At 28.1% G+C, this 15585-nt stretch overlaps 2 protein-coding genes and 1 long non-coding RNA gene across 7 annotated transcripts; 1 reads left to right on the top strand and 2 right to left on the bottom strand.

Moving 5' to 3' along the window:
- Window positions 1–396: 396 nt before the first annotated feature.
- Window positions 397–1089, bottom strand: LOC112684494 (EPM2A-interacting protein 1-like; the record flags this gene model as incomplete). The annotated part of the gene is made up of 1 exon (XM_025556046.1): window positions 397–1089. A coding segment is annotated over one exon (693 nt), but the record flags the coding sequence as incomplete, so codon positions are not given.
- A 7185-nt stretch (window positions 1090–8274) lies between these two features.
- Window positions 8275–14473, bottom strand: LOC112684472 (peroxisomal leader peptide-processing protease-like). 2 transcript variants are annotated; one of them, XM_025556023.1, is made up of 5 exons: window positions 14100–14473; window positions 9611–9738; window positions 9373–9532; window positions 9050–9307; window positions 8275–8417 (listed from the first exon to the last, which is right to left on the bottom strand). In XM_025556023.1, the coding sequence occupies exons 1-5, from the start codon at window positions 14143–14145 to the stop codon at window positions 8305–8307; spliced, it is 705 nt and encodes a 234-aa protein (XP_025411808.1). In that variant the 5' UTR covers window positions 14146–14473; the 3' UTR covers window positions 8275–8304. The 2 variants fall into 2 exon arrangements, with proteins under 2 accessions (XP_025411808.1, XP_025411809.1); XM_025556024.1 differs by having other exon boundaries at window positions 8275–8402; window positions 14100–14470.
- LOC112684473 lies at window positions 10047–11415 on the top strand. 4 transcript variants are annotated; one of them, XR_003148702.1, is made up of 4 exons: window positions 10047–10195; window positions 10728–10837; window positions 10930–11163; window positions 11323–11415. It is a non-coding gene; the product is annotated as an uncharacterized LOC112684473 (long non-coding RNA). The 4 variants fall into 4 exon arrangements; XR_003148700.1 differs by having other exon boundaries at window positions 10047–10522; XR_003148701.1 differs by lacking the exon at window positions 10047–10195 and adding an exon at window positions 10616–10653.
- Window positions 14474–15585: the final 1112 nt, after the last annotated feature.

The raw sequence follows: 15585 nt of genomic DNA, 5'->3' as shown, positions 1-15585 counted from the left end.
ATTATTATTATTATTATTATTATTATTATTATTATTATTATTATTATTATATGATACTTCAATGCGGCTTACGTTAATTCCGACAGTCCGACGGTTTATATACTTGTATTTCCAATTCTTAAAATAAAAAATGCGGATTGTTATCGAGAGCACACGCGCATAGACAAGTATACTAACGTTAAGTATAGACCAGGGGCGGTCAAACTTTTTTTGGTCACGATCTACTAAAAATATACTTCACCTTTGAGGATCAACTTTTATAGAAAAAATTTTTATTATTGAATAAGTGCATATAAACATACAATAAGTATTATTAATTAATTACTAATTACTAAAAAATAATATAATAATAAATAATAATTTCTAAAATTTAATTAGATAAGTTTAATTAACATATTATTTTGTTGATCTGGCCATTGTTGAAGTGTGACATTGCATGTCATTGACTAATTGGTCGTAATCTGGCGAATAGTTGCTAACTGCTAATCGAAGACACTGCTTCAAATGGTCATCAGAGAGCGTAGATCGAAATTCTGTTTTTATCATTTTCATGTGAGAAAATGCTGTTTCGCACAAATATGTAGATCCAAAATAAGTATGTAACTGCAAAGCTACATTCTTCAAACCCGGATATTTTTCTTCGCTCAGTAAATTCCAAAAATTTGTTCCATAACCTCGAGCTTTGAGGAATATATCTGATTTAATTTTTATAATTTCAGATTCAAATTTTGTAGAATCCATATCAAACAAATTGCTTATTTGTGTAGAAATATTTTCAATACTGTTTGTTTCGGAGAAAGGAAAAGACACAAATGTAATAATCGGCTCTAATTTTTGAATATCTTTAAATCGTCTTTCAAATTCATTGTACACTTTTTCAACCTCAGAGCAATATATTTCCACTGCCACTGTACATTTTTGCTTTTCAAAAAAATCTTTTAAGTTTGGAAAATTATTCAAATTAGATTCATTTAATTGTGACTTGAGTAATATCAATTTTGATTTAAACCCATTTATAGAACTCAATAACTCAATTATTGTCCCATCTTTTCCTTGAAGTTCAACATTTAAAGTTCTGAAGCCATGTATTGTTTGTTAACCAATCATAATTATCGCCTCTGGATTTTAAAAACTCTATTATTTCAGGACGTAAACATTGAAACTTTTCTAGAAATTTACCACGGCTCAACCATCTAACATCCGTATGCAGTTATAAATCACAATGCTGAGAATCGTTTTCTTCTAATTGTAATTTAAAAAGTCGCCTTTGCAAACTTCGTGAACGTATAGAATTGGCTATTTTAAAAGCAATGTCCATTATACTACTTGTATTCAATATTTTTCCACACAATGCTTGTTGATGTATCACACAATGGAACGTTATAAAATTTGGAAAATTATTATCATTCTTACACAAAGCAATAAAACCATTATTTTTACTTATCATAGCTGGAGCCCCATCAGTCGTAATACAATGTCTATACTATAGACATTCGTGCCGATGCAAAATAAAACCCTGAACAGTGAACCATACTTTTTTTCTAATGGGAAGTATTTTCTTTGATTATAATTATAATTTTATTATATAATACAACCATTACAACCGTATACGAGTTCGTATTTAATCGTTTATTGTCAGTTGTCACTAGTAGCCAGTAAGTACTAGGTAGTAAATAGTAAACAGTAAATGGTGAGCTGCTAAGCTGTGATTTCGATTTAAATGGCTTTTGGAATTTAATTGGTTAGCTTACTCAGAAGCGAAAGGTGGAGTATTTTGCAAGTATTGCACGGTTTTTGTAAAAGTTGGCGGAAAAAAATAGGCAACCTTTAGGAAATTTTGTGAAAACACCTTTTGATGTATGGAAAAAGGCAAAACTAGTTATTATTTTATTTCATTTATACTTGTCGTAAAAATAAAATATGTATTACATTTAGGCCTTTCGTGAACATTCAGAAATGATCTACCATACATACTATACCTGATTTTTTTATCAGGTTTTGGATGTTTGTTTTCAAGTAATGAGCATTTCATTGAAGATGACAAATTACATTTTACGCAGTTAGTTGAATTTTATTTTCCTCAGGTTGACAAAAATAATTCATTAACAGAGTTAAGACTTTGGCGAATAAAACTCAGGAGAACTAGCTGTATAGGTACCTAAAACTGGGACTGATGCACTTATAGAATGTAACAAAGAGATATACCCTAACATTTATTTATTATTAAAAATATTGTGTACATTCCCCGTATCTACCACTACTCCTAAATGCAGTGGCGTAATTGTGAGGGGCAAGGGGCAAGTGCCCCCTCTGACAATTTTTTGAGAGATAAAGGTATAATTTTGCCCCCCCTCCCCTCAGATAATCCAACAGTACAAATAGCACCTTTTATTAATGAACTCTTATGGATATTATTTAACAATATTGGAACCTAGTACATGCTACCTACAATTTATATTTATCTAAACTATAAAATGAGTTAAAAGACTTATGTAAAATTAAACAATTAGATAAAGTGTATAAAATACATACAATAAAAATATGTTTTAACTGGTGAGGGGGAGGGATGTCAGGGTTTTGGTAATAATAAATATATTATATTGCCCCCCCCTCTAGGTTTTTTCCCAGTTACACCACTGCCTAAATGTATGTTTACAGCTCTAAAAAGAGTTAAAACATACCTACGGAATACTATGACTGAAGTAAGTAGCTCTTAAAATTTTATTTATATTTCAAATTAATAATACTGACAATTTAATTATTTAAATCATTTTTAGGATATGTTAAATGGATTAAGTATGTTGGCGGTCCATAGAGACATTAAATTTAATCCTAAAGATGTATTAGATGATATTGCTAAAAGACCTAGAAACTTGGATCTAGTTTTGTAAAATTATTCAAGCTACCTAAATATAATAAATACTTAAATTTTATATTGTTTAATACAGTTATAAAATATATAATTTTATATTAACTTGTATTTTTTAATTAACTATAATAAAAAAAAATTGACCTGGGGGGGGTTACTGTATGAGGTGTACAGATTTTACTAAATTTATAATCCCCCACCAACCAAATTCCTAATTACGCCACTGTTCTAACACTCCATTGTTAACACTCAAAAAATCCGATGATCACTATCTCATCTATGACTATAAATAATCTGTACCAGAATATTCCGTAATAATATATATATATATATATGGTATTTAAAATAGTGTTAATCATTTTGATTGAAAATGTATTAGTTTTCTTTTTTTAGTATTTTCTTCCTTTAAATATTATTGCCTTTGGATTAAGGAATATACATTCTGAACGAGAATGATTTCTAATAAAAAAAAATTGCCAACGGTACCTACGAAGTATTCGCAAGTGGTCCTCTCCGTGTACTAACAACGTCCGACATAATCAAATGAGAACTGAAGTATTCAACTTGGTATGGTCGTTGGCATAGGATATAAAGCTTATATTTTTATTTATATGTTCCTAAATAAAACTTTTAATACAATTTACATTCATTATTATTTTAATAATTTATTATTTTTACACATTGGTGGAAATTGGGGGGCTTAAAGGGGATTTTCCCTCCCTAAAGTCCTACCAAGCCTTCCTAAAAGTTATTGCAAAGTACCTATACAAAATTAAGAATTTCATATATGCCTATTCTTGAAAAAAAAAATCGTTGCCCACCCTTTTTCAATAGATTTCCATCTATAGTTATACATTCACTAAATTTTTGTACAAAATTTATAAATTAATTTATTAAATTAATTTTTCCTGTTTTAAACATCAAATGTAGGTTGTATATATATTCATATCTTTTCATTGATTATACTTATAATATTTACTAAAATACAGTTGAATCTCGTTTAAACGCTCCCGCTTTATATGCGATCCCATTTAATACATAGTTTTTTTCTAATCCTTAGTACCTATAAATCTTTCAACATTGAATAAATCCCACTTAGAAAAAAATATATATTATTTATTATTCAATGAAATTAATGATAGTACATATTATTAAACATTATATGTATATTTACTGTACAAACATATAATGGTACATTTATTTATACATACATAATAATATGTATAATTAAACACCAACAATAGAAAATTTTTTTATAAAGTCTATAGAAGGTAAACATTTCACCATTCACAAATTTTTAAATATATTTTCAATATTTTGTTTGATATATTATATTATGTAATACCTGACAACTAATGATGAGTAGAAGACATGATAATTAAATATTTCTCGAGATTAATGCTCCATAGATTGACGACGATTAAGAGCTACAGTATGGGCGCATACATTCGAGTACATAACGCACGATCGCAATCGTGAATCTATAAATAAAAAAAGTTATTTACAATTTATTGGCAGAAAAATAAACTACAAGAAACAAAGTCGTTCAGTATAAATTCATAATTAAAGATTTTTTTAAAGAACTATCATAACTATGATGTTGATAACTTTCAATAATTTTTTATAGTTTTACTAAAAACTTAAAATTTTACATATCTTAACAAATTAATAATTATGAATCCATTTCTGTTAGTGAAAAAAAAAATAAATACCATACTACAGATAATATGCTTTTCTTTAAAACATAAGAAAAAAAAGAGCTTCTAGGTATCATGAATTTACACACTATGGTTTTGTCTCGCGTAAAACGTATTTTTAAACTTAAATTACCGGTGTATCACGTCCTCTTTAACCAGTACAAACGTATCATGTACAGTTGAATAATTATTATTTATGCGTGTTGGTCGAACAACTTAAATTGCATGATGTTATATGATAGGTAACAGATCTTGTATATTCAATTACACACAGTGCCGCAACCACAAAATAGGAGACCCGTGTACGGTAATTATATTAGGCTCCTTCCTAGGATTTATTTTTGTTGTACGTCTTATTTATAAGCATTAATTTTTTTAGGCTTTAAAACACGTTTTACATTAGTTAGTGTATGATATCTGTATATCAAATTAAATACCTACAACTGTTGTATATTATACTTCACTACATATTTATGTAGTAAATTTATTTAGGTAGTTTAAGTAGGTATGTTGTATGCCTACTCAAATATTCAATAGACTCATTGTTAAATAAATATTATATTAATCTAAAATATTATAACATCCATACCTGAATTTTAAAAAAAAAAGTTTCTTTTTATTATAAAATAATAATATAATACTATTAAATAATTGTGTATTTGTAAAGTGTATTTTATTTTAGACTTGGACTAGGGGGCCTCCCAAATGTATTTAAGCCTTGGGGCCCGTGTGCGCAGCACACTCTGCACACCCAGTTTTTGCGGCACTGATTACATAGTTCACTTAAATAATATACCATTTATACCATTATGGTAAGAACCTATAATAAATCTACCAAATTTATAATAAATATTACAAAACTCTTTAATGAATATAGAATAATTCTCTAAACTTTGACTTCTACGTAAAATATGATGTACAGAAATCTATCCTAAAAGCGTTTCTATTTTTCTTCAAATTAAACATTAATTTAGGTGTCGATAGAATTGAAAAATATGAATAATTATACTTATACAGTAAAAAAAAGAATTAATTATAATGAAACACTTAGCATAACTACTGTCAACCCTATTCAACGGACTTATCACAGGATAAACGTATTTAAACCGGATGGTGAATCGACGGCAACGTAGGAATCAGCGTTCGTGCGAAATTCGTAAAGCCATGTATAACTTTTAAACGATTTTATCCCGATCCTAGACGCATGAAAATGATATGACTTTATTTCACGCATAATGGATAAATATGAAATTCCCAGCTTCTCCCAATAGTTTACCAACACAAGGACATAAATAAGGTTATCAAAATCATGAAAAACATGAAATAAATAAATAATAGTTAATTAATAACTTTTTTAAATCATATAGATATAATACTAATTTCTTTAAATAGTTATCAAAAAATATTATACATAATGTTAAAATGCATACAAATAAAATGTACATTTTTTTTTAACTATTAGAAAGATTCATAGGTTAGAATCAAAAAATTAAATTAAATATAAAACATTGACAAACTTTAACACCGCAGCAAGTAAAAAAAAATATAGTGTTTTAATGAAAATGTTTATAACTTTGGATTAATAATTATTTTTCTATTATTATTGATATGCATTGTGAGTATCTTATAATAATTTTAATTTCTTATAAATCACTTGGTTATTAATTATATTTTAAAAAATAACCAATTAGGTAATTTAAAATATTGAATATGTTAAAAATTATTAATTAATAAATAATTATGATTAATAATGTTGAAGACATTCTGAAACCTATTAAACATTTGCAAAAAAAAAAAACTTGAATAAGACTGGTGATACGGACGTTAATATAAGTATTTTTTCAGATGCACATATAAAACATATGCAGTGCATTTGACCTTTCATAGTTCATGAAAATAAGTAAAATTATTATTTTTCTCCTCAAGAAATTTAAAGAAAGTTCTTTATAATCATACTCCTTACAACCGAATCAATTAAAGCTGTGTCCTACTTAAAATATTATTATTAATCATACAATTTTTTTATACTTGATTATTGATGTCAAAACAGTTATATACACATGTTTACGAAAATGCAAAAACTATTTGTATTACTACAATGACAAAATAATTATTATAAATTAAAATTTTGAAGACATGAAATCTATATATTTTCCTATACAGTATGTCACATAAGTCCCTTGTCACCCTCTATATCTCCACGGAAAATCAATATATTTAAACGCGGTTTTTTTTACAATACTTAGTATGGAAATTCTGATTGAATGGCATAAAAATTCAATTTTATTTTTTTAAAAAATTCAAAAATTAAAAAAAAAAATTAATGTATTTAAGAATTTTCAATTTTTTAGATAGCCATTTTCTTGAGCATATACTTAAAACAGTTAAAAAAAAGAATATTAAAATTGAATAAAAATTGACCAAGTTATGTTTTTGAATAATTATAACAAAAAAATCAATTGTTTCACATTTCAATAATCCAGTGCTATGAACACCTAGGTCACCCGACTTAACACCTGTGATAATACGTGATAAGCTGTTGTGTACATCAAGGTGGATATATATCCACCTTGGTGTACATCTTATCATATATTATTAACATAAGATAGTCATGATATTTCATACAAGAGAATAGTCAAAATAACAATGTATTATAAAAGTGTAATGTGTAAGTTTGTTTTATAATAAATATATAAATTAATAATTACAAGTGTCACAGTTAATTAATAGTATTAAGTATAAAAATAATAACAACACCAATGGATTTTTTTTATGGGGTTATTTGAAAAATCTTGGGTATCCGTCGTGTTCATTGCTTGATCTCCGTGACAAAATTAAACAAAATATTCAAAATATTTTACCTAAGACATTAGAAAATGTTAAAAACACTTGGGTCTAAAAACTTCAGCTCTGTTACAAATAATGGAGGTCACTCCAAACATTAAAAAAAAAAATGTAATGCATTATTTTCGTTTTTATGTAATAAAATCTTTTTTTTTTTTGTTAACAATCAAGTTTAAAAATATTATATGAATTTTAATTTTAATATTTCCTAAAAGCTCTACTAATAGTTAGATATTTACAGATTGCCATAAAAAATTAGCGTTCCAATCGAGATTGATTAAATCGAGCAATTCGTGTTTTGCTAGGTAACAACTTTTATTATAATTATTCAAAAACATAACTTGTTCTAACTTAGAAAATTTTTATTCAATTTTAATATATTTTTTTTTAAATGTTTTAAAAAATATGCTCAAGAAAATGGCTATCTTAAAAACTGAATTTCATGCCATTCAATCAGAATTTTCATACCTACTAAGGATTGTAAAAAAAAACCTCGTTTAAATATATTGATTTCCCGTGGAGATATTAAGAGTGATATGGGACTTATGGGACATATTGTATAATATTGTACAACAAATGAAATACAATTTTAAAATTAATTAACTCATGTATTCGAAAACATTTCAACAAAATAATTCTATATAGTTAAAAAAATTAACATTTAATTTGTGATAAAAATAAAAATTTCATACTGATCAATAACTAATTGACATTTTTAAGTGTTATAATTATAAAAAGCATCTGTTCACCTGTAAATAATTATAAAATTTATAATTTATATTTTCTTGACATGTTTGACTAAAAATTCAATATTTTATACAATTTGTATATAAATCTTCATAAAAATATAAATATAGTAAAAAATGATCGTATCAATATTTTTTATTATTTCCGTTAAACATGACATATAATGTTAAAATTAGGATTCCCATTGTTCCAAAGAAATTTCCTCAATGAGCATTTGGATTCTAAATTATTAAGTACTGTCAGATCTGGAAAAAAATATACTGTAAATTAAGTTTAGTATTAGAAAATTAATAAAATACAATTTATATTGGTTAAATGTAGCACAATTAGATCAAAATGTTGACATTAAAGAGTTCAAGAATTATACTACTAGAATATATTTTGAGCACGAAGGTTAAATAATTTGTTATTCAAAAAGCTCACTAAGACAATACTGAACACAAACATTGCCTATTCGCTATGTAACATAATAAAAAAGTATTTTATTAATTAGTACTAATGTTTAACAAATTGAACACAATATTAAAATTATTTTGCTTTTAATCTTGGCAAATTGGTCAATTATTTTTTATTAAAATTAGTTATATATTTTACAATAATTAAAATTTTCAAGACAGAAAACCAAGATACCAAGATAGAATAAATTATAACAAATCACTAACTTCAGTGTAGTTAATAAATATATCCAAGTATATATAATCAATGGTAATACACAGACCGGGTTGACACCTTAACATTTATAATGTTTATAGAAAAACTATAAATATACTATTAAATAATTTCTAATGATGCTTAAACAAATTTATTTTAAATAATTTCAAAAATCTGGAGAGGGTTGAATCACAAGAGATTGCCAAGATCTCCTCTAATTGTACCACAGTTGGTTACTAACCATTGGTATGAATATATGTTTTGATTGTTTCTACAAATTCTGCTGAAGGTAATACAAAATTCACCGTGCCTACACTAAGCTTCCCAATAGTAAGACCTAAAAGTTTTCCTTCATTTGTAAAAACTGGACCTCCACTAAATCCTTTGCACACATTACAAGTAGTTGTCAACAAACCCAACGATATGCTGAGCACACGTCCAAAAATTGTAGAGGTTACATTTTCTTTACAAGCATACCCGACAGCAAATACTTTATGGCCTATAAAATACTGAAGGATAACTATATGCAACTGAATATAAATTTACCAATATTTTTCTACTAACCGGGTGCATGTGTAATATCTGATATCTGACATGGGGTAATTTCGGGAGTCTGTTTGCTTATAATGACTGCAATATCGTGTGGAACATCTTTTGGTGTAGCGTATATAACTGAACCTCTGATCACATGTCCATCATGACGCAATATAACCTTTTGTATTTTCTGCCAAAAAAAGAACAATATTTTCGCATCATTATAACAAAAAAAACCAAAAACTTTGATAAATTACTTGTTACAGACATGTTGTACAACATGAGCGCAACTGAGGAATAAGTGCCCAAAGGAGTCAGAAAAGTGGACACAAATGGCTGTGCCCTCGTTCGGGCCACAGTAGATTTTCACTACTGAGCGCAAACAGTCGTATTTCCCTGCAACAAGTAGAAAGCTAAAATAACAGTACAAAAAACACGCCTAATCGATCGCGCTCACAATACTTATAATCAGTGGCGAAGCGTCACAGAAGACAATGAGACAACGTCTACCCACTTTTAATACGGATACATTTTTTTTTTGGTTATAATATATTTTATTTATTTTTATATACCTAATATATAATTCAATATTTATTGTAGTTTTACTTTTATATCATACCGTATTAATATTCTTAAAATAGATTAGTTGCGGACCGTGCACGCGAGCTGTCGTCCGTTGTGACGTAGTGGGTAATTCTATAAACATCCAAATACAGATATAAAAATTTATTAGTGATGAGATAAAATAGCAGTAGCAGTGATTTTTCACCAGTGATTTTAAAGTAGCAATCACAACCTGCTACTCCCGGATGAAAATAACAGTGACTGCCACGTTTTTACTTTTTAGTAGTTGGTAATATTGGAAATCTATTTTCTGTTATTGCTACTTATTGTAACTGCTACTATTTCGTATTTTGAATTTTCTATAATATTATTATTTTAATTAACTGCTACTTATGCATAGACGATAGACATTAGATAATAATTAAATAATGTAATATAGTAACATACCATCATGAATAAATTGGACAAGACGTCGACGGCATAGAGTAGTTACTTTATAGTCGAGGGATAACGTTTATGATAACATAACAATGAAATTTCACTCTTATCAGAATTAGTTACCAACATTTCAACAAATACCTAGTTATATAACTTAATATATTAAATCTATTCTGTGGTAATAATATATTTATTATTTAATAAACAATAAATATTATAAAAACTCCGCTTCGTTTAACATAGTAATAGTATATAAAATAATAATGATAAAAGTAATAAAATAATAATAATAAAAGTAATAAAATAATGGTAAAACAATATTAGATAAATAACTTATGCATTTTGATTTAAAAACAAAATTTCTGCTTTTTTTTGTGTTCAAGCAACTACGACGATCAGATATTAAAAGACCTGCCTTAGAAAACACACGCTCGCATGGCACAGATGATCCTAGACAACATAACATCCTCCTTGCCAAAACATTTAAAAATGGGTAATTGTACTTATGTTCTTGCCACCATTCTAGTGGCTTAGAGTTTCTCTTTAATACCGGTTCTTCTAAATAACGTTGCACCTCTACTATAGCCCGTGAAGTTGATGTTCCAATCGAAAGCTGCATTTGGGAAACACATTTATCGACTGACTCCCAAATTGAAAATTTCTTCACTTCAGGCGTCAATGTATCGGATGGTTGATTAGAGATCTGTGGTTCATGTTCAATTGATGTAGATTCAGATCTGGATGTCGAAATTACCTGAGCTGTTAGTTCCACTATATCATTCTTTAATGAGTTGAGCATGTTTTCGTTGTGAGTGAATGGTAAGTTTTTAAACCGTGGATCAAGAAACGTACATCTTTTTAAGGTCTTGCTATTTTCTATATTTCCCCAATTATGACGGTCTTTCATATCATTTAATATATTATTGACTAACCCTAAAGTCCTGGTAGAATAATTTTTATTTTTTCATTTGTTCACAGACATTTTTCAATCCTTGAGCAATAACTATAACTAATGAAGCAGTTATGTACTGCTTTCTACTCACAGCTCCAATAGCTTCTTCAAACATTTTTAAGATACTACAAAACTCTTTGATAGCTATCCATTCATCGGAATTCAAACAAGGTGGTGCATTGTCTAAAAGTCCCATTGTTCCCTGTATAGAAGTCTCCAGTTGTACAAAGCGTTCTAGCATGTAGAATGTGAAATTCCACCTTGTAGCTACATCTTGTAAGACTTAAAGTGGAACATTGACCCTCATACTTTTTTGATAAGCAATTAATTTATTATTTGCATTTGTACTTTTGCGAAAATGAGTACAAATATTTTTAACTTTATCGATGAGATCATTTTCTTTTTTAAGTGCAGATTGAACAATAAGGTTTAGGGTATGAGCAAAACAACCTAAATGTTTAAATTGTAACTGTCCTAATGCATTTTGTATGTTGTAGGCGTTATCAGATACAGCAAATACAATTTTTTCTTTCAAGTTCCATGAATTTAAAGTTTTACTAATTTGGTCAGAAAGATTTTCACTTGTATGGTTCTCATTAAAGGAATGGCAACTCAATAATATGGACTTTAAATTAAAAATTTTATTAATAAAATGAATAGTTATGGCAATGTAACTTTTGTTATCCCTAGATGTCAAACAATCGGTTGTTAGACAAACCTTGTCTAATTCTTTTAGTATCATTGATTGAACTTCATTTACACATTTTTCATACGCTGCTGGAATAAGAGTTTTAAAAATGGTATGGCGGTTGGGAATCTTGTAGCTTGAGTTTAACATATTCACAAACTCTTTAAACCCTGTGTCTTCAACTACTCTAAAAGGCTGTAGATCTTTAATAAAAAGTTTAATGAGTGCAGTATCTAATTTTTTTTGGCCATCGACAGAAATTTTTTGGGAGTTTAATTAGTAATTGCCAACTGTCTACTACGTTTTAATGGTTTTGATTTTGAAATTGATGTTACCTCATGTACAGCAGTTGCCTGATTAACAATATTACCACTACTACTACAGCTTGGTTCACTCACTGTACTTAGATCCTTTCCTACTTGAACACCAGAAGATGTAAGTACAGGATTGTCAATATCAGCTGCAGGCTCATTCTATGTAAATTAATAAAATATTTTAAAAACTAATTTTATAATATTATAAATAATACTGAATGTAAATAAAATGTATTGTATATTTGTGTTTTCATTCAGTATAAGAAGTAAAGTAAACAAATTTAATAAAAAATACTTCTACTACTTTTTATGTATAAGTTGCATGCAAATTTTATGTTATTTAGTGCATAGGTTACCTGTAATGTACCTGTTTCAGTCTATAAATATATCAAATGAGCATTGTTAAAATGCTTTTTTAAGTTTGACAAGCTAGTTTGGTATGAATAATTTTTTTTACAAATATCACACTTAGCTATACTAGAGTCAACTTCAGAAAAATGCTTCCAAATGTCACTAGTTCTCCTATCTTGACTCATTTTGATTTTTTTTGCAATAAAATAACATACAGTTCCTAATTTGTAATAGGTAGCGTGTGCTGTCTAAATATTCAACACTAACTAGTAACTAAGTAGAAATATTCTCACTCTATACTCTATAGACATTAGATGTTTATTATTTTGTATACATATATATGTATATAAATTTGTATTATAATTTTTATAATTTGGTATTTTTATTGTTGTAAATGTCTAAATTTAGACATATGTTAATAGTAAATATGCCATAAATAAAATATATAAATAGCCCATTCAGAATTCTATTATTATTATTAATACACACAACCATTTAGTAAATGGTATTAATGTGCCATTCCATAGCGATTCTATCCTAAAATACTTATTATCGTTTTATTATTTTAATTATGGGTCATATAGTAGCACTATAGTAGCAGTCACTATTTTTCTGTAGCAGTTACTTGGAATAACAATACCGTCAATACCTAACAAGTAGCAGTTATTTAGAATAACAAAACCTGACAAGTAGCAGTTATTTGGAATAACAATATCTGACAAGTAACAGTTATTTAATATAGTGATTCTAAAATAACAGTTATCGATAAGTAGCAGTCACTGCTATTTTCAATGTTATTTTTTCAGTAGCAGTAGCATATGCTACTGCTACTAGAAAAAAATCACAGTTTACCAGCACTAAACTTTATATTATTAATAATTGTAGTGTCTCGTTATTCAAGGCACGGTGTTCAGGGGGAATATGTTATTGAGTGGGAATTATCGTTGAGCTATGAGATGTGTTTCGTCGTTAGCATTGATTGTTTCATTTTTATATACATTAATGTAATCGTCATTGTTTGTTGCATTGTTGCGTTATCGTTCGATGCTATTTTGTTATCGTAGTTATTAGTTGGATTTTATTTTACGATTTTTTTTATTTCTGGTATGATATTCGTATCTAAATATTAAAATATTATACTATTGTCATTTGCTACGATGTCTGACGATTTAATTAATGACATTTTGAATGATGGAATAGTAAACTACTCATAAGAAAAAAAAACATGAAATAAAAAAACAAAATACCATGTCCCTTTTATCGTACATACATATAGTTATAAAAGGGGAGGGGCTGTAACGTATTTTTTTAACGTCTCCCCGACTTAATTAATCGTGCTTCGCCACTGCTTCATATAACATTATATCTTTACGGGTCTATGGTAGTACACCTCATTTAAAATTTGATACGCATTGAATATCAATTATATCATATATTATATCATATTTACCTGAATCCTTTTGGCGATTTAGGTCGCACCCGTTTGCTGTGACCATGATTTCTACTCCAATTTTTGAATTTCGGATTCAAATCACAGAAACACGAATTCTTTACTGTATCCAAGTTAAGAGTACATCAATTTGCGCATGCACAAATAATCACTGTCCGTTTCTCAATCCCATAATTAATTGACCAGAAGTAATCGTTTCCGGTCGATTCTTATCACAGTTATTAATCGCTTCACGATCGTCCGCTGTCGACGTCGTTATCACCATGCGCGGTGTCAACGAGTTTTTTTTTAGACTATTTGGCACAGAATTTATTTTGTGCTTATAATTTAAATCCGTGATTATAGAATAAGGCATTGTGGTGGGTCACCACCACAGTGCTCTCTCATCGCGGCGTCGCAATTGACAATAGTGCTCGGCACCGTGCCTCCATCGAGTCACCTCCAACGTCGCGACGGCAGGCACTATCGAATAGTTTACACTATAGAATAGTATTCGATGGTAAGCATAAACTATCGAATATTATTTTGTATGACCGAATAGTTTTTCCATGAAAAACTATAGGAATACATCAAATAAAAAATCAAAACTTATACGTTTAGGTACGTTTTTTGTTAATTGTTATTCTTATCTGTAATCAGTTACAGGGGCGAGTTTTATCACTAACCAAGGGAGGGGCTAATGAAGGTTTAAGAATTTAGTTCGTTGGTTTTAAATATCTATATACAATTTTAAATTACAGAATATGTTTTTGAGTCCCTCATAAGTAAGTCATTTTTTTTCACAATAATGAAAAAGTTTTAATAGTTACATTGGTATCAATTTTAATCTGAAATCATTTTAAAATATAGGTAAATACATATCTCGGTGTGCAAAATTCTGTAGCATAGTAGTCGCATAGTTGTCACACTGACGGTAGAAAAGTTATAAATAAGTGCCTGTTGACTTCTCAGAGATGTGTTATGGACGCTTAACGCCAAGTTGAACGAAGTAACTGTATACGATATCAACATGTCATTACTATGAGTAGTCAATAATGTCATATTGAGAGGTTAATAATGTTAGTACATAAAGATTAACGGAACTCCTCATTTTCTGCGCATAGACTTCGCAATGATTATTGTCCAGAAAATAAAATAAAACAGTAAATTTATTTATTTCATGATCGCCGAGATTTGAACCGTTCACCCCTACTTACCTATTCCTAGACCCATACTTCTGGGACACCCTATCGAAACATTTAATCCTAAATAAGTTGGTATACTAAAAATAAAAGTAAACATTATATATGTAACATTATATAATGATGCGTTTATAAATAAATCGGTGATAGTTTTTTATATCGAAACTAGTGGTAAATATATTTGCAATAAACTTTTATTTTTATGGTTTATTATAATATATGAACTATTTGGTATTATTAGGAATAATTTTTAATAAATTATTTAGGTATACCATTATATTCATATTTAATAATAGATTCTTTAC

The sequence above is a fragment of the Sipha flava genome, unplaced genomic scaffold, assembly GCF_003268045.1.
Source record: "Sipha flava isolate LNK unplaced genomic scaffold, YSA_version1 250_pilon_pilon, whole genome shotgun sequence".
In the NCBI taxonomy this organism is placed as follows: domain Eukaryota; kingdom Metazoa; phylum Arthropoda; class Insecta; order Hemiptera; family Aphididae; genus Sipha; species Sipha flava.
This window is presented reverse-complemented; position numbering and strand designations above follow the sequence as displayed.

Excerpts from the sequence above, each read along its gene's own strand:
- LOC112684472 (XM_025556023.1), bottom strand. The coding sequence starts at position 14,145 with ATGGTCACAGCAAACGGGTGCGACCTAAATCGCCAAAAGGATTCAG. Across the intron at positions 9,739-14,099 it reads AAATCGCCAAAAGGATTCAG|GGAAATACGACTGTTTGCGC; the intron begins GTAAATATGATA and ends TACTTGTTGCAG. Across the intron at positions 8,418-9,049 it reads AACATATATTCATACCAATG|TATATTTTTTTCCAGATCTG; the intron begins GTTAGTAACCAA and ends CTTAATTTACAG.